The sequence below is a fragment of the Mugil cephalus genome, chromosome 2, assembly GCF_022458985.1.
Source record: "Mugil cephalus isolate CIBA_MC_2020 chromosome 2, CIBA_Mcephalus_1.1, whole genome shotgun sequence".
NCBI classification, from domain to species: domain Eukaryota; kingdom Metazoa; phylum Chordata; class Actinopteri; order Mugiliformes; family Mugilidae; genus Mugil; species Mugil cephalus.
Genome location: NC_061771.1, coordinates 20896368 through 20918545, shown reverse-complemented (window position 1 = coordinate 20918545; position 22178 = coordinate 20896368). Strand labels below are relative to the sequence as shown.

The 22178-nt window shown below is 43.3% G+C and overlaps 1 protein-coding gene across 1 annotated transcript; it reads right to left on the bottom strand.

Moving 5' to 3' along the window:
* Window positions 1-880: 880 nt before the first annotated feature.
* On the bottom strand, window positions 881-22081 carry LOC125004451 (bromodomain-containing protein 4-like). The gene is made up of 22 exons (XM_047579057.1): window positions 22006-22081; window positions 19654-19792; window positions 17197-17437; window positions 17005-17097; window positions 15866-16003; window positions 15616-15748; window positions 12911-13434; window positions 12459-12830; window positions 12143-12271; window positions 10930-11151; window positions 10516-10745; window positions 10082-10182; window positions 9735-9992; window positions 9152-9241; window positions 8480-9061; window positions 7575-8183; window positions 5634-5734; window positions 5427-5547; window positions 5177-5310; window positions 4861-5051; window positions 3084-3330; window positions 881-2984 (listed from the first exon to the last, which is right to left on the bottom strand). Exons 3-22 carry the CDS (start codon window positions 17323-17325, stop codon window positions 2916-2918), a joined length of 4473 nt encoding a protein of 1490 aa, XP_047435013.1. The 5' UTR covers window positions 17326-17437; window positions 19654-19792; window positions 22006-22081; the 3' UTR covers window positions 881-2915.
* Window positions 22082-22178: the final 97 nt, after the last annotated feature.

Sequence of the window (22178 nt, the reverse complement as noted above, 5' to 3'; positions counted from 1 at the left end):
TATTGAGGAAAATTCAACACTGGTTAAACAACCACTCTATTAGAGTTTGTTAAATACATTCAGCTTAAAGGCACGTGGGTTTTAAAGCAAGACGATTGATGAAATGTCTCGTTCTTAAACATGGGGGTTAATTAGCCCGTTAGCATCTGTTGATTCACCAGAGAAGTTCATCAACATCTAATTACAGACCAGATGTTTTACATAACGTGTTGTTGTGGTGTCTGCGGCGGAGGTTTACACTTTATAGGCCAAGGAATCATGTACGGTAACATTTTAAACTGAGACGCTGTGACTCTCAGTGAGGTTTGGAAAGTTTCAGACATCAGAGAAGGTGTAGGAAACCGTATCAGGTCAAACTGGGGTCAGGTGTCTAGATCCACCTCTGCATGAACGCGAAGTGGAAGTGAAGAAGAAGTGGCCTCACGTAATATTTAGATTCAGCACGTATGTTCGAATGGTCTTAAAACATCCGTTTACCACTTAAGGACAAGGAGCCGTGTATGATAAATTCTTTAATATTGATTTTCTCTGTGAAAATTTTCACGGTAAATTATTATTATTATTATTATTATTTTAAAAATAATAATTTACTTCTTATGCCCCTCAATAACACTCTAGGTTTGAAATTTTGAATTTCCAGGTTAATACCTAAAACACCTTCATGATTAATGTGATTATACTGAGACAAAAATCATAAAGAACAGCCGGCGTGTCCGCATACTTTTGGCCACAAAGTTAAAAAAAAATAAAATAAATATCAAGTATGTCAAGTACCTGCCAGCGAGGGACCGCACTGCATCTCATCTGTGTCTACAGCGCCACCCCTTGGCTGAGCCACATAAACAGAGACAGTCAGAAAAGAAAACACCATAAATATATGTTTGTATTTTTTTTTTAAATATTATTTTAATACTTTTCTTAAAAAAAAAAAAGATGTTGTACTCCATAATCTGAACAAGATGAATCTATTGACCTCGATGCCTCACTCACCAACATACCAACACATTGTTCTGGGTAAAATAAATCAAATAAAAATAGCAAAGGGAAAAAGAAAATGACTCAAAACATAAAAAAAAAAAAAGAAAAAAAAAAGAAGATTGATGATTACAGAATCGAACACACTCACGGATCTCTGGGCCAAGCTAAAGAAAGTGGGAAAAGCATCCCCCCCTCCCACCCCCGTCTTCCAGAAAAACACAATGGCACACGACATCCCAAAAAACTGTTAACCATGGACGATGAAAACATTTTTAAAAGTAAAAACTAAAGAGAGTCAAAAACAGGAGGCTATTTATACAGACTGCAGAGGCTGTCATGGAGATAAGATTTATGGACGAGACGGCTAAGACGGGCTAAAAACACGAACATGATGAAAAGAAGTAATGACGAAAGGAAGATGTACGTGATGGAACAGTTGGGCAAAGATATGTCGAACATCCACAGAACGACGGGTTGCAGTAAAGTAGTCACGTAACACGACGCTGGAACCGCTTCTTCAAACTGTTACAGAGCAAACCGCTGCAGAACATCCGATTTTAAAAAGGGGGATAAAGGAAAATTAAATAGCAATAAAACTTAAAAGAGGATGCATTTTACATGTACAAAAAAAAAAAAAAAATAATAATAATAATATGTGAATGAACTTTCAGCACTCAAGAGATTGGTTTTGGCATAGAGTCGAGAAAACAAAAACAGAAAAAGGTGTGAGAGAGAATAAGACGGACGAAACAATCCTCTCAATAGAATCATAAAAAAGTCGTTTTTTTTTTTGTTTGTTTTTAAACTTCTTTACATTAAATTCTACAAAATCAAAACCAGAGCTCAGAGATGAACAGAGACAAGCTTTGCTCCCCGCAATCCAAATCCTCTCATCATCTTCTTTTTTTTTTTTGTGGACATTTTGCCGTATATTATATATATTTATTTATATATATATATATATATTTATATTTATGCATCTATTTATATATAATATGTATAATTTGTGGGGTGAGAGCATTAGTTTACAGGCCAGAGCACTAAGGCAAAGGACACACGCTAACTCCTCACTGCCCTCGAATGCTGAACGTGAACATGGAGGCTCCACTTCTCCCATTTGTGACTCGAGCGAGAAAAGAAGACGGAAGGAAGTGACGGGAGGAAGGAGGTTTTGCAAGTGTGTGTGTGTGTGTGTGTGTGTGTGTGTGTGAAATGCGGCCGGCGTGTTTTCGTTCCCACAGTGTCCTGAGAAAATGACTCTCGGTTGACGGCTGAGACAACTCAACCACCGCGGCCCCCGCCCCCGTCCCCGCCCCCCCTCAGCCCCCTCCCGTTTAAAATCCACCGTAAAAGGAAATCAGAAAGAGACGGGATTAAGAAAAGCAAAGTGATCTGTTTGACGTTTTGTCCACTCGTTCCTTTCGCCCTCCCGTCTCTCCTATCGCACACAACTAAAATCAAAACGTTTTCTTAAATTAAATCTTGAAATTTTCCATTTTTTTTTCTTCTTTAAAGTGTAAAAGTTCGGTCTCTTGCTTTGTCCCGTTTTCCTTGAGGGAGAATACTTGTCTGTATTCAACCTGTTGTCCCCGGAGGTCAAGAACCAACAACCGTACGCACCAAGTCAGACACCAAAATGTATCTGAGTTTGGAGGAATAGAGGGTATTTTTTTTTGTTTGTTTTTTTTATTGTTTTTTTCTTAATTTCATCCCCCCACCCCGTCTCTCATTCACATGACACAAGCCAGCTGTTTCAACTACTGAGAGAAAGGGACAGTTACTGTTAAGTCTGTGTATGTGCATCTGTGTGATCACGTCACAGCGCTGTTTGTTGTTATACGCATTTTGTAAATTTGCTCGTGTGTGTTGATAGGTCCTTCTCTCACACCATCGTCCTCTTTTTTTTTTTTTTTTTTTTTGTTTTTTTTTTATCCCTCTCAGAATAGATTCTCTTCAAAAATTGCCATTAGGTCGCTCTGGAAATTGATGTCAATGGTGTCTGCCATCTGTAAATAAAAAGAAAAAAAGAACAACGAGATTAAAGCATTAAAGGCGGCTCCTAAAAATCTGAATTCATGTTTTTCCTTGTACAGTTCAGGTCTTACCGCCTCTCTCCTGCGCCTCTCCTGCTCGCGGCGCCGGGCCATCTCCCTCTGCTGGTCGAGAGCGTTCTGTGCAGCGGAGGTCGGAGGGGGAGGGGCTGGCTGCTGAGTGGGTGGGGCCTGTGGGGAGTGAGTGGGCGGAGTAGAAGCCGGAGGCGTGGGAGCGAGCGGCGACTGTTGCTCCTGGCGACGGCGGACATCTTCTTGCGCTCGGCGGGCCTGTTCCATCGTGTCGTCGTCGTCGCGGCTCCTGCAGGGAAACGGATTCGTGAGTGAAGCTGCGTCACACGATCACAGACAAACTTCACAACCTGATCTCAAACATGGACACGGAGCAAAATAATAATGCAACCGACTACAGGAAATGGTTTACATCGGGAGTGTTGAACATATCCAACCCTGGCTGAGGAATAAATTTGTAAGGTGCACAAAATGTTTTAGTAAGAGCACAGAACTGAAGATCAGGCAGCAACGTGCTGAAACTGTTTTTATTTTTATTTCAGAGTGAAGAGCCGATGTCTAAACACCCAAACACGACCCCAAACCACTAAAGTCTGAGCCCGGCAGCAGACAGCTGGCAAACAGCTGTACACTACTCAAACAGAGACTAAACAAATACTGAATACTTCAGGTTCAAATGATGCTACTGGACGCTGAATTCACCTCGAGATAAATAAATACATAGATAAAGTAAGCATTTAAGTAAGTATATAAGTAAGTATCTAAGTATGTATGTGCGTAAATAAGTATGTAAGTAAGTATGTAACCCTGTATGTAGCCCGTAAGTACGTAATTATGCAATTAAGCAATTAAGTATGTAAATAAGTATGTAAGTAAGTAACTAAATAAGAATGTAAGCATTTAAGTAAGTACATAATTAAGTAACTAAGTAAGTCAATAAATACGTAACTAAGTATGTAAGTAAGTATGTAAGTAAGTATGTAAGTAAGTATAAAATAAGTATGTAATCATTTAAGTAAGTACATAATTAAGTACAATTAAGCAATAAATACGTAAACTAAGTAGTAGTAAGTAATGTAACCCTAGAATGTAGCCTTAAGTAGTAATATTAAGCTAATAAGTAAGTATAATACTAACTAAGTATGTAAGTAAGTATCTAAGTATGTATTTAAGTAAGTACGTGAGTAAGTAACTAAGTCTGTAAATATGTAACTATGTATGTAAATAAGTATATAAGTATCAAGCAAGTAAATAAGTATGTAAGTAAGTATGTAGCCCTGCTTTAAGAAAATGTTTTTTTGTTGTTGTTTTTTTGCCTACAGAAGGTCAATAATTGTTTCAAATGTTAACAAGTGTGTAATGAATAACACGTACTATAAACTGAATAAGTACAGAAGTCCAAAGTACACAGCAGGGCTTCAAAAGTTATTTTCTTTTATCAGCTGCTTTAAATTCATTTCAGTGAAGTGTTGAAACGAACCAAAAATGTCTGACTGAAGACCACGGCTTCCATGAGCTACACATGCTGCTGGACATCGAGCAACCAAACAAACATGACTGAGGCATTTAACAGTTTCTTGCATGAAGAATTGTAATGAGACTTCAGTGGAAACTAGACAAGATTTTCACTGAGAACATACAACATCTAAAGAGACCAGGCTGATTTTTTTCCTTTTGTTCTGAAATAAATGCAAACAAATGGTGGAAGGAAGGTGATAAATAAATATGACTCCTTCTACAGATCCATAACAGACTAATAAGGTGCTAATAAAATAAATCACATAATTCTGTAAGTTCCACACGTTTCCCTCCGGCTTACCGTAGTTTCTCCTGCTCTCTCCTGGCCTGTTCAGCCTGTGCTTTCAGCTGTCTCTCTCGCTCCTCCTTCTCCCTGGCCGCCCGTCTGAACTGCTCGAAGCTGTCGCTAGAGGAGCGCACTAAGGAGGCCGGCGTGGACTGGGACCTCTGAGCCAGGCTGGCCCAAGAACCCATGTTCTTTAACTTCGCTTCCTAGAGGAGGAAAAGGAAAGGAGAAAAAAAACAGTTGAAAATAACTTGTCCCACGAGGGAGGGAAGGCACAGACCAGATATAGGTGGTTTTATTTAACCCGGTCCACACTTATTTATACACACACCTGTGTCTTTTTAGGAGCGATGGGAGTTTTGGGTTCTTGTTTGATTTTGTTGTCCTGTTGGGAGCAGGGTGGTGCTGGGGAGTCTGGGAGACGGGAGATGGGACGGGAACCATCCATCGACTTCACGTCTAATCCTGTCGGATAAAAATAAAAAAAAAACACAGATTAAAGAGTTGGGCAGCTCTGAAGGGAGGGTTGCATTTCTTTGTTACTTATAAGTAAATGTAACCTGATTAAAACCAACTCTTACTGTGTTTAATGTCTGGTTTGTGTGCGTCTTGACGGATGGTCGGGCTGAAAGGGGAGGGCGGCAGCACTGGTGAATGGGAAGGCTTCTCTTCTTTGACCCCGACCAGGTTGGGCCTCTGCTCCTACACAAAGACAAACCAGCAATGTTTACGTTTTTAAGACTCAAATACAGTCGCTACGAAAACACGAAAAATAAAATGCCACTTACGTGCTTCTTGGGCTGTGGAGGTGACTGCTGTCCCATCGAATGGAAGTCAGGCATCTGAGGAGAATGCATCATCAGAGGAGAGGGGCTGTCGGGCAGGCAACCTGACAAAACAAGAGAAAAGATATTCGAAACGCGCCATGATTAAAGTCGAGTCTCTCCAACAATATGCAACATGAGCAGTTCCAGCTGAGTTCGCTGGTGACGTGACAGTTGCAGCTGAGAGTTTCCTTTAAACTGATGCTGCTCCACATCATGGCCAAACACAGGTATGACACAAAACATCTTAAAGGCACGTAAACACAAACTGGTGTTAAATTGCATTCTACTATTTTAATAAATTACTGAGTAATAAAGTGGAACAGGCTTGAATGAGTCTTGCTGCAATGCTTTGCATGTGAGGGTGTTTTTTTTTTGTTTTTTTGAGACAGCTTATTAATAACACTGATTTGCGTTTTTTACCGCATGGAGGTCTTTCTATTTACACACCTACATGTTTTTTTCAGTTCTAAAATGTCAGGCAGTATGAGCTACCCCGAGATGGTTTGCATATAATCTACATACTCGGCTCCAGCTGGAAAGTTGGAAAGTCCGCTGTGCTGTAAACTAAGATGATGTAGTGGTTATTTATTGGTGGAATTTTCATAGTCCATGGTTGAACAGTAGAAACGTTGATGTCATGTGCAACATTACGTTAATATAAGAGAGAGAGTGTTAGAATCTGCGTTCAGTGGGTGGAGACTCACCCACAGCCCTGGGCTCTGTATAGATACAACGTGGCTCCATTTACTTTCACTGGTCAAACTGATGCTATTTTTCCATCATACGGGCGGCGGCATATTGTGAGTTTGGAGCTTGTGTGCAGTACTGTCCGAGAGTGGAGCCCCGATATTGATGACCCGACTACACATCCACTGGATCCAATCGCATTTTTGTTTAATTAATACTACGTTCTGCTTTGCCTCCACCAGCTAGCTAGAGTTAGATGTTAGATTATAAACTGTACTTACTTATCTATTTATTTTTATAACTCCTATGGAGACTCAGTTTTATGGAGTGGTTGGTATGGCAAGTGGTAGTCGCCATTACGTCACATCCTGTGTCTATAGCGTCAAGTAACTAAAGACTTATCAAAAAAATTGACACATTCATCAACACTATATTAACCACCAGAAATGAAATGAAAAAAATAAAATAAATAAAAATGTAACTGACGTGTATTTTAGTTCTCCTCTTCCATGTGAGTGTAAGGGACTTGCAGTCAGACACCAGGGGGAGCTCTACTCGCTTTGGCTTTAGAGACAGATATTAGAGTCTGGCCATCTAGTGAATGGACCATCTCAGCTATCCCGCTATGCTGATTGGTTCCATATACTAGCTAGTTATCTAGACTAAAGGCTTAGAAGAATAGCAGTTACCGTCATATCTGCTGTGAAACCCATGCGTGCGTGTAATTTATGTCCATGTAGGTAAACAAATTTAACTGACATGTAGCTTTGATTCGGTTTCTACTATGTTATTATGGCTAGCGTGCTAATATTATAATATAATACTAATGATAACACAAAATAACAGTAAGATTAGTTTAATTTTCAGTATTTTCAAATTTTTAACAGCAAAGGATGAACACAGGAGACTGAAGAGAAGGTAAACACAGCTCCATGACTGATGAGGTGATTGGGCTACAAAGGATTTTTAAAATAAGTAGACACAGGTATATTTAAGTGAGGACCTTTTACATATTGACAGACATTAGCAAAAACATCTATAGGCCTGTTAATGGTGAAAATAAGACATTTATTTCAATATAGCACATCTGCCCCATAGGGTTACACTGTAGAATGCATCTAACATGGCGCCAATGACTTTAGTTGGCCAGCCTCTCTAGCATACGGCTCTGTTTGGCCTCTTATAGTCTATGATCATCGTATCTAGCTGTCTTACCTGTTGGGAAGGGCTCTGCTTTGTTTCGTGGTGATGGCTGTTGATGGTGCTGCTGCAACTGTTGTACCTTCTGCTGCAGGACCACCCCCTTCTGCGACGCCGTCGTGTGCGTGTGCGAGAACGACTGCTGCATGTGCGCGTGGCCCGAGCTGTGTCTCTGCGTCAGGGAGGAGCTGGTCGTCGACATAACCTGCGAGTGCATCGACGCCACCAGCTGAGAGGTGACCTGCGCGGGCGAGTGCGTCTGCAGCGCCTGCAGCGGCTGCGTCTGCATGGTCGGCCTGGCCTGGAGCGACTGCAGGAAGCTGTGGACCTGGCTGAGCGGCGGGGTGTCGGAACTGGCGGGCGCCGGCTCCTCGTCGTCCTCCAGCAGGGCCTGGGGAGGCTGCGCCGAGAGGGTGCCCAGGATGCCGTGCGACGGCGGGGAAGGGACGCGTGGGCGGTGGACAGGCTGGGGGAGAGGGAGGGGAAGCGAGGGCTGGAGCTGCGGCGAGGAAGACGGAGGCAACGAAGGGAGCGAGGATGGAGGAGGCTGCGGGGGTTTGGGTGGAAGCGGCGCCGCGCGGTTGCTAGGTCTCGATGGTTGCTGGGGAAGAGCGTTGTGAATGGCTGCAAAAAGGGAAGAGAAGAAGAGAATCATTGGAAATGTAAAAAAAAAGAAGAAAAAAAACAATATTTAGGCCTGGAGAAAGAGGAGGCATTTTTAGAGTTAGATTATACATTATTAATATGATATATCTGCATAAATCCTTAAAATACAGAGGCAGGAGGTAGACATAAAGGTAAGCTATGTAAATTCATTGTTAACTAGACAAAACAAGCAGTTTAAATATGTCGCACAAAGTAACGAAAGACATCGGTCACAATTCTTTTAAATGCAGAGTTGTTAGCTGCAGCATACATACCTGGGGGACTTAATATGGGATGTTGGTTCAGGAAAGGGTGGGTGTCGGCAGATGTCTGGCAGGTGGGCGCGTTTGCATTGAGGAGACCAGCGGCAATGGCCGAAACAGCAGTAGTAACTGTTGCATTGGGCTCTGTGTTGGACTGCGTCAGGTGAGGGTTCATGAAGTGAGCCAGAGGATCAAATCCTGAGGTCAGCAGCTGGGAGGAGTCCAGACAGGGGACAGGGACAGACACGGGGACAGTGGGGGCGGGGACAAACTGCGGTTTGGACTGAACCACTTGGGGCTGAGGCTGAAGCTGAGGCTGAATTTGAAGCGGAGGCTGAATCTGAGGCTGAGGCTGAAGCTGAGGCTGAAGTTGAGGCTGAATCTGAGGCTGAGGCTGAAGTTGAGGCTGAAGTTGAGGCTGAATCTGAATCTGAGACTGAAGCTGAGACTGAATCTGAATCTGAGGCTGAATCTGGGGCTGAATCTGAGGCTGAGGAGGAACGACTGGGCCCACTGCACCAATGAGGGGCTGGTGCTGTGGTCTCTTGGTGTCCTTGTTAGTCAAGGTCTTCTTCTGTTGCTTGGGAACCAGCCCTGCACACAGAGACGGGCAGAGTGAGGCAGAAGTGTTGATGATATTTATTACATATTTGATGCTGGTACACAATGTTCCGTGTACGTTACCATTCTCAGAGTCTTCACTATCAGAAGAGTCACTGCTGCCCGATGATGAGGACCCAGTCTTTGTCTTTGTCATTTCCAGAGACTTCTCTACTGCAAAAAACAGCCAAAAGCATTATAATCAACAAAGGAGTGAGCAGCCTCAATTAGAGGTCAACCGACACATCAGGGCGATTTTTGTGTCTTTCAGAGGTATCGACGCCGATACATGCTGCTGCGGAGTGTGCAGCTGGAAACTGGAGAATGCTTGTGCCTCTTTTAACTGTTTATTTTGTATGCGTAAGAGGGTTAAATATTCTTTGTGTTCAATAAACATTTATGTTTTTGCTTAAACTGAAACTTGTAACATTTGTTGTCATTTTTATCATGTGAATGGAGGGAGAGAAACTAGTATCAGCTCCAAATATCGGCTGAGAAAATCAACAGCATGTATCGACCACTGGCCAAGGCTGATGAAATAAATAAATAAAAAAATAAATAAATCTGTATCGGTGGAACTCTAGTCTCGATGAGGACATCTAAATAGTGCTTAGTGCTCATGTGATATAAATGACAGTTAAACTCAGACTCAATACGAGCTGCCTACCTGATGGTTTTTTCTTCTTCCTGAGGCAGCCTGAGACGTATTTCTCCAGCTCTCTCAACGTTGAGGGCTTCAGCGTCTCAAAGTCGATCTCGATCTCGTCAGGGTTGGAGTTCTTCAGCGACGGCTCCCGCGTCTGGATTATGTGCACGACTCGGCCCAGTTTGTCCCCGGGCAACTTGTTGATGTCCAGGCTCAGCTGGCGCTTCTCCTCATATGACATTGGCTTACATCGCTCAGTGGACATGCCCCCAAATACATCTGCAGAGGAGGACGTTTATTTAAAGATAATTTAATGCGATAACGTAGTCTGGTGCACACAGTTACGACATGTTCTGTTAGATACACACCTATGTCATCTTCTGCTTCAAGAGAAGCTGAGGGGACGAGAGGAGTCGGACCAGGTTGAGGGGGCGCAGCTGGGCGGCTGTTTTTGATTCCTTCCTTCTTTCTGTGATCGACAAATTATTCCATTAGCTTTCATGAACACACAGGATAAGATGTTACAATCCATTGTGCCATGATCTGAGGCAAAACACATTTAGAAGTTTAGTCCAGCTGAAAAGCCAACCAGCAGACTAGCAGTCAGCTAGCGACAAGACGACACCAGCTAACTAGCCTAGCCAACAGCAGCAGGTAAGAAGTGATGAGACATGCGACTTCACTTCAACCAACACTTCTCCCTCTGCCTAAGAGTGAAAGTAAAACACTAAAAACCAACAGCTAGTAAATTTAACGCAGCCTCAATAACATTATTTATTTTTATACCACTGTAAAAACCTACCCAGGCTTTTTCTTTTCCTTCTTTACAGTGACCGGATCCTTGTTGCTTTTGCTTTTCTTAGAAGAAGAAGTCTGAAGCATCGCGAGGGGAGGGGGCTCCACAGGTTCCTCGGCACCCATCTTCTTCTTGTGCTTTTCTTTCTTCTTCTCCTTTTTCTCCCTCTCTTTCTTCTTGGGCTTGCAGGTCTGCGGCTGGGAGAGTGCGGCCAGCTGCTCGTGGACAGCCTTGAGCTAGGGGACACAAACAAATGCAGTTGTGGTCTTAAGAGATGGAAAAACACCTTCACAGAGTCTGTGCATTTTTGCTTCTCCGTGCTCCAGCATTCACCCATGTTTCGGCAAAGCTGCTCTGCATGGCCCACCCACCTGTTACGTCTCATAAGCCTCCCTCCCCCTTCATTTTCCAACCTCTAACCTGTTCCTGTAACTCAGCCAGCCGCTGTTGCCTTTCGTGCTCCGAGTCTTCTCCCGAGGACTCCGACTCGGAGGAACTAGAGCTGTCGTCGTCTGACATGCCAGGAGGAGGCGGGACTTGTCGCGTGGAGGGGGCAGGGTGGAGGACCGTTGACGGGGTGGGAACAGGGGTGGGCTCCTCTGGCTCATCTGGCATTTTGGCGAAACGCATCTCGAACACGTCCTTTTAAATGGTAGGACAACAGGAGAAACTGTCTGCTCGACTGGACAAACTGCAAACACTCTCCAATAACATCTTTGTGAACAGCCAGTGAAAGTCTCTGACGTAATAATCTAAGCCTAGACACAGATGACCAAAAGTATGTGGACACCCGAACATCACGCACAGTAGCTGATACTTTTAAATGTCACTGTTAAACCCAGGATGCTGAACATGTCGAGTCAGATTGTTTGACACCCAGAACCATCTAAGAAGTTGTCCCTGGAAGTGGTTTGGAATAAGGCAGATTCCTGCGAAACAAATTCCTAGCATGTGGAAGGTTTCTATCAAGGGGCTACTTCAACCAATTAGATCAATGCGCCGTGTCACATACTAGGAAAGTGAACACAGCAATCTTCAGTTCTGGGGACCAAATGTAAAGACACACATCTGCAATTGATCCAGTCTAAATTACAGCGATTTGTTTCAGGGCAGATAAAATTCAGTGGGACTGTGGACTAATGTTGATGCAGTACAAGGCCTTTACAGGTTTAAAGGGGAGTATAATAACAATAATATAATAATAAACCATCTGGGGGGCCCTTTCTCATTTTTTTATTTTTTTTCTCACAGGGACCCAAACAATTGCTTTGATTATCTGTACTGCCAACTACATAGATGACTCGTTTGTTTTATTTAGTTTTATTAGCTTTGAACACCTGACATCAGCTTGCTGCAGAAGATTGCTGCCAAACAATGTCATACAATGACATTCTTAATCTTAAACACCCAAAGCTGCCGGTAGATCTTTGCCGAACACCAATTTGTTAAACCACACCAACGTGGTTTGGTTGCAAATGCGTAGCTTCACGGACACCACACACTATCCTCGCAAGGTTTTCCATAAGCTTTTAGGAACCTGTGCACATATTTACAAGGAGTGTCCACATACTTTCTGTCATATCATAAGCATATTAAGTTTATATTGGTTTCCTTGACTGTATGCGTCGTTTACCTGTAATTTGCGCGCCATGGCAACAACATCATGGTCCGGAGGATTGTACTTGTAACAGTTGGAGAACATCAACCTGACGTCTGCTGCAAATTCTTGAGCGTCTCTGTACTGTCTGTTGTCCAACTTTTTCTGAAGGAGACAGTGATCAAAGTCTAATCAGAAGAAGGTTTAAAACTCATCTTCCATGTTTGCTGCATGTGTAAAACTGAGAAGTGCAAGTTGACAAGTAGCGACCCATTAAGCTTGACCTTAACTTCTTCACCACTATCAAAATAGAGGTTTATACAGGCTGGCCCACCTATTCTAATAAAATCACCTTGATGGTGCTGAGATCCATAGGGTGCTTAATGATGTCATGGTAGTCGTGGAGACCAAGAGCTTTTGCGTCCACGGGTTTGTAAAAAGGCCAGGCGTATGAGACGTGTTTCTTTGACAGCATCTCTCTGACGAGGCGAGCGCAGGAACGTAGCTGCTCCTGGCGTTTCGGTGTCGCCGTCCCTCCGGTCTCCAAACCGCCTCCCGGGTGATGCTGAGAGTCCGGCTGGGACGCGTCTCGTTTGGGTTGCTTCGATGGGCGATTGTTATCTCGGCGCGGTCGAGTCTCAGCAGAGACGGGAGATGATTCACTGAGCTGGTCGTTGGCTGTGGGTGTTGTGGTGTCAGCTTTCCTCTTCTGACTCTTCCTTTGCTGTTAAGGGGAAAAGGTGGTGGTTAGAAATTGGAAATTTACTTGTGTCCTAATAAGACTGAATGTCGTTTCCTCCTTACCTTAATGAGGGCATTGGAGCTCTGCAGTATTGGGGCAGGATGGACACCTGGGTGTGTGACAGGTGGAGGAGGAACTGAGGTCATGCCTTGGGACAGGACGTCTGGAGTTGACAGGGGGAATGCGGGTCCCAAAAGGGGGGCATGGTTGGTGGGCATGGGAGGCACACGTGGGGGGTGCGGCTGGGTTAGAAGTTGGGATAATGGCTGGGGTAGAGGCTGGGTCAGAGGCGGAGGTAGAGGCTGGGATAGAGGCTGGGTCAGAGGCTGGGACAGAGGCTGGGACAGAGCCTGGGTCAGAGGCTGGGACAGAGCCTGGGTCAGAGGCTGGGACAGAGCCTGGGTCAGAGGCTGGGACAGAGCCTGGGTCAGAGCCTGGGATAGAGGCTGGACCAACGGCAGGGTGGGTGGGCCTTGAGGAGTGGGTGTGGCACGGGTGTGTGGGGTCGTTGAGGGGGATGAAAAGCCACGTGTATGCGGGGTGGTGGAAGGGGAAGATGAGTCTTGGCCTGAATCCGTGATTAGACCTGGAAGGAAGGACAAAAAATGTGAACACAGGAGGAGGCCGGGGGTAAAAGCTAGGGGTCGACCGATATGGATTTTTCAGGGCCGATACCGATTATTAATAACCAAGCGATACCGATAGCCGATATGCAGATATTCATTTGCAGTAAAAATGAAAATTTTGGCGTCAGAATTTAGAGTAACACACCTGGGATTAGAATGAATACAGTAAACTGTTTGTTTGTTTTGTCTACACTTAAAAAATGGCCTTAACTTTTTGTAAAATAACACAAACACAAAATCTTAATTGAAACGCCTTTAAGTTTAATTATTTTAAAACAAAAGTGCAGGGGCCTTCTGGCAGTATTTCTTACAACTCACTCAAATGAAGAAACAAATAAAATAGCTCTCGGAATTTTTGAAAAAAATCAACAAAATTCAACAAATTTGGGATCGAGTTAGTATCTCCAATCCCTCTTGTGCTTAGAACTTTATGTCATATTACATAAATAAGACTAAGGCACTTGGCAATTGTACATTCAAACAATAAAGGCTACTTTACACGCGTTAGTTGTATACGCGACGGTAAATTTATTGAAAAAGACTCGACGTGCGCTCTCTGCCCGACTCATTTAAATGGCCTTTCATTTCCCTGGACTTCACGAGTGACTGACAAAAACACGAATATTTAACATCTATTTTGTGTAGTTAAGTTGATCGTAGTGTGGTGAGAGCGTGAGCGCCGAGGGAGAGGCGACTGTAAACAAATAAGGACACGTTAGCGTGTGGTGTTAAACTTATAAGCTATAATCACCTCAGGTGTTGTTTATTGATAAACTGCGAGTCACCCCGTGGGCTCAGACACGTTAGGAGAATTAATTATTCCCACAAAGTAAGAATAACCGTAAGGGTCTAGATTATTATTGTTGCGTCTGGCCCCAGCTCTAAAGCGGTTGCGGTGATTATAATGCAGCGGTGGGCCATCATGAAGCAGCCTACGCCGGGTTGAAGTTGTGAACAGTCTCATCTCCAGAGCCAAACAGCAGGTTTTCCTCCTTTGTACTTGCTACAGCCTGTGTCATTGTGTTATGCTACCGGAGCAGTCGTCTGCTTCTCCTCCTTGTCTGTGGCAATGCGTGCAGAGGCTTCAGTGTTGATTGGCCGTCACTGACTCACTTGTGCCAAGTAGCCAATCAGTGAGGGCTGTGGGCGGAACATTGCTACACACCCAAGAGAGTGGTGACTTCGGACAGAGAGACGGCTGCATCAGAGCCAAATGAGCGCATTTTAAAATGCATTAATTGATTTTATCGATAATTGGTTGAAATTAACGGCCGATGCCGATGATCGCAAAAATGGCGAATATCGGCCGATATTATCCGCCAGGCCAATAACTGGTCGATCCCTAGTAAAAAGAGCAACCATAATATCCCAGACCTACATTAGACCTGTTGGTTGAATTATAAAAACCACAAAACCACAATCATCAAACATCCAGAACTTGACTATGTATGAAACTAATGTTCACGCGAGGTGTGGCTGATCAAGTCGGGAGCAGAAGTACAGACGGACATACAAGCCTAGCTGGTTAGATTAGTTTAGTCTACAGATTATACAAGGAATACACACAAACACAATCATGTCTGTTATAATGGCAGCACGCCTTGTCTATAGAGGAGAACTGAGGCGACAACTGAAGCATCACGCACCTATCAGACATAACATTATGGCCTAATATTATGTAGGTCTCCCTTGTGTCTCCAAATCATTTGGGATTTCTGAGAGTGTCCTGTGGTGTCTGCTAAAGGGTGGTTTCAGTGGGGGGGTCTGTGGGTTGAGGGGAGGGGCCTCTGTGGATCATCCCACAGATACTTGAACAGTTTGGGATCTAGTGAACTTGGAGGCCAGGTCAAAACTTTGTGTCATCGTGTTTGCTTATTTTTTAGTTGTTCCTAAACGGTTTTTGTGTGTTTCCTGTGTCAGGCTGCTGCCATCAAGTAGTGTCATTACTATGGGGTGGGGGGTGTCTGGTCTGGTCTAGATGGGTGCTACATGTCTAAGCAACATCCACACAAATGAATACCAGGTCCAAAAGTTTCCCAGCAGAACATTGAATTGTCACAAGATGGTCAACGTTATTCACTTCTCCTGTCAGTGGTTTTAATGTTTTGGCTGTTGGGTGCATAACATCCCAAAACTCATACCTGACTCCCTTCTGCCCCCTCTGCGTCCCCTGGAGACCACAGCGATCTCCGACTCCTCCTGTGGCATCTCCGAAATCTTCTGGAGAAACACCTTCTCCAACGCCTCCGCCATCAGGACAATATCGTCCCCGGGCTGAACACACAAACACAAGGACACGTTTCCATTGACGCCTTCTTCTCTCCTGATACGAGTAATAAGACAGCTGAGCAGCACAGGGCCCTGTCACTAAGAACTTCCAATGATGCCGACCTTGTTATAGATGTAGCAGTTTGTGAACATTGTGTTGAAGTCTTGGATACACTCCTGGGCATTCCAGTAGTAGTTGTTCTCCAGGCGTTTTCTTATCGTGCCCATGTCCATAGGAACTTTTATGATCTTATAGTAGTCCTTGACATAACAAAGCAGAGAGGGAAAAGTTATTAGACTGCAATGAAAAATGTGACAAACGTCCTCTTTTATTAAGTCCAAAACACTTCAGTGCCTTGGAGATGCAGCGGTTAAAGTGCAATATGAACTTATTTGTTACCTTTAGCACTTCAAAAGACTGGAATGTTAATATGAGTCAGAAGCACAGTTTATAAAACATAAGGTGAGTCTGAGGTGCTGCTCTGGATCCTACATATATCTACATGTAGTTTAAAGGGGGGATGAAATGATCAATGATGTCTGTGGTTTTAACCAATATTTTCTTCTGTTTAATACATGAAAAATAGCAGATAAAGTTCAGTACCACATAAAAAAAATAAAAAGCACTAGACGACCGCAGAAAAAGAGATGATTAGTCATGTCAGTTAACTCCAAAGGGCATTTGAAAAAAATATTTGTGAGAAGTTTGAGGTTTTAATAGGGAACTCTGTGGGTATTACTCATTAGAAACTTGCCTGACCAGAAAGTGGTGCAATTAATTTCCAAATAACAGCTAGATGGTTACCTGTTAGAGGGCGGGGACTGCTTGTTCCTGTCCTCTGTCCCTATGAATGGTGCCCTAACGAGTCACTGTCAGTCAAAGGCTCCAGTGTCAAGGTGCAAATGGGATTGAAACTTCTTGGGGACGGGGCTTCTGTCTGCCTGGTCAAGCAAGTTATACCCACAGAGTTCCCTATTTAAACCTCAAGCTTCCCACCAGTCCCTTTTTGGATATACCATGACGTGGATGACTGAGAACCTTCACATACATGTCAGTTAAATAACAAAATGAATCTCAAAGATGCACAGAAAGAACCCCCCCAAAAAAACAGAAACAGCAGAAAGAACAGATATTTTATTCCTATGTGGAATCACCTGCATTTCTGTGCGACGCTTTGCATGTGAAACTAATTATCAATCCGTTACAATGCTATACGTGTGCTCTGGACTAAACAGAAAGTAAACATAAACATGCGACTCACAGGCAAATTCAGTTTGATTGCATCTACAGGAGCTTGGAAGGGCCATGCAAAGTGGTGTTTCCACAATGTCTTCAACACCACTTTCAGCAGGTACTGGAAGAGAGCACAATTATACAAAACAGTCATTTAAACTGAAGTGTGCAAGCACGGTATACAAACACCAAATGCGTAAACAAACAGAAGTCCCGTTACCTGTAGCTGGTTGGTCTGCCGTTTGGGTCTGGAGGGGTTCCATGTTTCGGGGGGCGGAGGGTTGAAGGGGAGCGGCGGTGGAGCAGAGGGGGGGTTCTGGCTGCTGCCTGCCTCCAGTCCGTCTCCCATTGCAGTGGTGTGTTGCAGTGGCTGAGAAGACAGTTTAGGCAGATTGGACCTGGCAGGGGCAGGTGGGACCGGGGGGACCCCCCTCAGGCCATTACACTCCTGATGCGACTCTCTGAAAACACCATCGGACAAAAAGGATCACAAACGCTGCCATCGCTTTCACCGAGCTCCTTAAAGGAAGTCACGTTTGACTCAGCGTTCTCAGAAAACATCGAGGTTAGCGGCGCTGTCACACCTCAAATCTCAAAGCTAACTGGTATCACACTGACTCAAGCACTTTCTGTACCGTCTATTATTTGCTACGCTGTCAGAATCCATTGACTGAAACTCCCGCTTCAGAGGCCTCTCGGTGAGAAAGGGAGACAACTTCTTTCAGAGGAAAAACACGCAAGAGTTCATCTTTCGCTGCTCTGGCGGCTCAAACTCTGCACCTGATTTTGTTTTTAAGTACTCGACGTTCATTCTGTTGTTGCAGCGCATTAAATCAGAGAACAACACAGAGGCCACGATGTCTACAGTGTTTCTGTGCACAAACAAATGCACCCATTCCACATCAACTACAAGCTATTAGCTCTCAACACACTTGAGTAAATATTGTTATGAAATAAATAATATGAAGTGTGTTTGTCTGCACCTTGAATGACCCTTTAAACAGAACTGGAAAATGTAAACACATTACACCATTTTCACAAACAGTGCTGTGCACCTACTCTGGAGATTAGCCAACACCACAGAGATTTACACGATATCGTAGATTAGTAGTCGACTCGTGTTATCCAGCTGGTTGAAAAGGGTGCGATTTTAATGATCCATAAGGAAAATGGTTTGGCAACAGGAGCTTAAGTTGCACATAAAAGAAACACAAGAAAAAATAAAATAAGATTGTTGCATATAAATCATTCTCACAACTGTACGGCAACAAAGGAAACTAGATATCCAGGTGACTGCGTTTGCTAATGACTTGAAAATCAAAAACAATTAGATCAACTGCGCTGCTACTATTGAAAAGGATCAACTCAGCTTAACACCATCGAGCATGTTTATAGTGTTAAAACTCATTTATAGTGAGTTTGAAATAAGATCTCCCATATGTGCTTATCCACCAACGACAAGGCAGCTCAAGCACTTTTTACATGTATATGGTCCTGCAACGAAACGAGCTATAGCTTCATCTTCATCTTTCCATGACGTCGGCAGCGAAAATTTGAGAGTAAACCAACACTTAATTTGTTAATACACCTTCAGAATAAAGTTACTATCCTCTGTAACACCTGTGATTGTAATTAAAGAAAATCTATTCAACAGTAACAAGTTACAGTCTCACAATCTCAAAGATTTTCTTAAAATAAATGTCTGTTGAGACATGACCTTATGACAATGGCGAGTAAACCTAGAGCCCATCGGTGATAATATGGGAATATGTATAAATGTGCATGAGTACAACTAGCTGTGATTGACATTACAGGGGGAATAAAACTGTATTACGTCACTGCAAACCTAAGCTCTATAAACAGATATCTTGATGCGAATACCGAATGCATTTTGGGACCGTTTTTTTGGGACAATGTGAGCATTATTAACACTAGACTTTTCTTCCATGGTGGAAAAACAATGTGTGTGTGTGTGTGTGTGTGTGTGTGTGTGTGGGAGTGGGAGCGTCCGTGTCAACAGCACAGGTTATGTCATCTACTCTCGCTGGCGAGTCTCGCTTAGCTCCTACTCTAGTGCACAGACAACCTCAACAACACGGCTGAAAAGCACATACTTTGCGTACATCTAATGATTTGTTACGCGTCTCTGTTCTCGTACTGCGATGGCAGTAACGCTATACAATGGCACAATGGAACTACTGGACATTAAGTCTGTTTATTACCGACTAATTTGGTCCGTAATACAGCTAGAATTGGGTAGATGTAAATAACTGCAGCGCAGCTTGATTTAAGATGTGCCCCTAAACTTTCTTCTTGCTTTCCTGCTATTATTCAGAGGGGCCACAATGCTCCTATAGAAAAGGGTTAGTTTGGGGCCTGTGATGTATCCAGATTACGCAGCTAATACAATGCTTACTTTGCTTTATTAGCTCTATTTATCCCACGGAATAAATAAAGTATCTATCTATCTATCTATCTATCTATCTATCTATGTTAAAAGGCATTTGCAATTGACACTGACAAACAGAAACCTTACAGACTTTGGTATCCAGTCATACTGACAGTTATTTTGTTAACAAAACACCAGCAGAGGGGATTTACATAATATGGTGTAGACGTAACTCAAAACTTCGATAACAGAAATAATTCTGAGACCAGTTGCTTTCTAAGAACTTACATGTTTGTAGCCGTGCAGCTGCGGTTTAATCCGATTGTGTGATCATATCTCGCTCAGTTGGTGAGGTGACAGTTTCCCGAGGTAACACAGGATGCCCACGACGCGCTGTGAGACACGGATAGAGAGCAGAGTGCCACACCTGTGAGAGAGAGAGACAAATCTCAAATCAAAGTCCGACTAAAACTGAGGGCAACACAATTCACTGGGGGGTCGTTTTCGAATAAGACATGACCAGTTAAATGTCTGGTCATACTGTCTGAAAGCAGCTGTGCTCAGAGCCCATGGGATGGGCACGAAGCAAGTGGCTTTTTGATTCAACAGGAATAGCAAAGACAACTGTTGCATTCCTTTACAACGTGTTGGAAAACTGATGTGTGCAATATTCAAAACGGATCTTCATCAGTGTGAGTGTTTCTCTCTTCCAAGAAAGACTATTCAGGTGAAATCAGACATTCACAGAGAACAACCCACAACTCTGAGCCCAAGGGGCCTCTTGACTCTTGAAGGTAGATGTCTTCATTGCTATTACCTCTCACCTTCACCTTCCTTCCTGTTTTTAGTTTCTACACCTCTGTACAGAAATAGCCTCTTCAGAGTAAGCTGAAAATGACTTTGTTCATCCCAGCAAGAATAAGAACGCATGCAGAGATTGTGAACCGTACATACATACATACTTTACTGGACGTCCCATACAAGGAGCTGTTTGCAAGAACAATATTTATTTTCTTCCAATCTTCTATTCTAAATAGTGTGTGGTACTTGGTGCCACAGTATAGTTTAACTTTTCTGGATTTACAGTATATAAAACAGTACAGGACAGTACGTAACCTCAACAGGTCTCTGTTGTCCCTTTTTTAAATTTCTAGCTATGTTATTTTTCTTGTTGACAATCGCTGAGTTAAATCTTCTAAATGTTGAGAGTTTAATATTGTGCGCCTTCTTTCACAGTTCACTGTTGCAAATCACAAAAAGTGTGCAGGCAGCATCGTGTCGGGAGAACACCCCCCAAAAAACAAAAAAGGATATAAAAAAGACACAAGACAATCCAGACACACACTTGAAGAATGAGAACAGATTTATGTTTAAAATGGTGCCAGACAACATATACAAGATATTAATATATGATAAGATTTAGATAAAGTGTAAGTGGACCCTACTACGCACTGTTGTTGCTAACTTGAATAAAAGAATAAAAATTAAGTAAATAATTAGAAGGATAACATAATCATTTCACTGAATTTTATCACTATTTGTAAATACTCATAATGGTATCTTCCTTCTACAGCATGCAGGTTAATAGATAATGTTATTTGGGACAAACAATTAAAAACTACTCGCCTTCACATCCTCACTGGCAAGAAATACCTTATTGTTGGAAGTCTGTTAAATATCCTTCTATTTTAAAGGCACGTCCTATTTAACTAATTTAGCGGTACTTATTGTTATTGTTGTACCTTTCACATTGTATAAATAAGCAGTAATACGTGTGTTGGTCGTGATGGGTTGAGTGGGGGCATGGGTGGGAGCGTTGTACTCTGTACTCTGTACTTTAATTTAATTATTTTCCTCTCCACTCTTATCAGAGTGTTTTTGTTTTGTTTGTTTTTGGTTACTTTCGTTTTTATGTGTGTGTATGTTAAAGCGTACATATGAATATATGTTTTTTAAAAGGGCAAAGGTAAATTGCATATCTGTGATTGTAAGTATTGTATTTTTCCAGTAAAAATATTTGGGAGAGAAAAAACACTCTTTTTACATATTTATCTTGCTAACCTTCCATGTCAGTGCGTCGCCATGTCCACCGTGATCAAGTGACAGCTACGCACGTAAAACGCGTTTCAGAATACAACTTGGCCAGGATCGGTATTCTCCAAATGACCTACGTCGAGCTACACACAAGCTTCTGCGCCACTGTGCGTAAACTACGCTAACAAGAGGACGTAGCGTATGTCACGAATACGGCCTACGGGGCTACAAACAAACAGCCTAGCATAGCAGCTAGCTGGCTAGCATGGTAGCAGCTAACGTGCACACCGACACCACGGAGTGTCCGCTGCAACCAAAAGCGGCCTCAGCGCGAGCGTTGAGAGGGGAAAGAAACGACGCCGAATACGCAAAGTAACACCAAATCGCGCACACTTAAAGGATCAAAAATCACCTCTCTCTCGTGTGCCCGAACCGGTGCAAGGCCCGTGGAGACAGCTCATGCTCCGCTGGCCGAAGCGCTCACTGACAGCGCGGGAAATACGCCACCAAGCCCCGTGGAACACATTTTACCGGTTCCCCTGAGTTGTATGCTTTCGTTTAATATACCAATGTCATCCCCTTAAAGGCGTAAAACGCTATTTTTACCTTCTTCTGTCGGTTGTCAGCGCTCGCAGACCTTCCTCGCCCCAAATCCAGAACAAACAGTCCCGTTCGACGTCGCTGACGTCAGACGCACGTACGACTGTCAGACGAAATGTCACCCAGAGCTCCTCCCCCTCCCGCGGGGTAACGTCATGCAACACCGTGCAATGATTTCA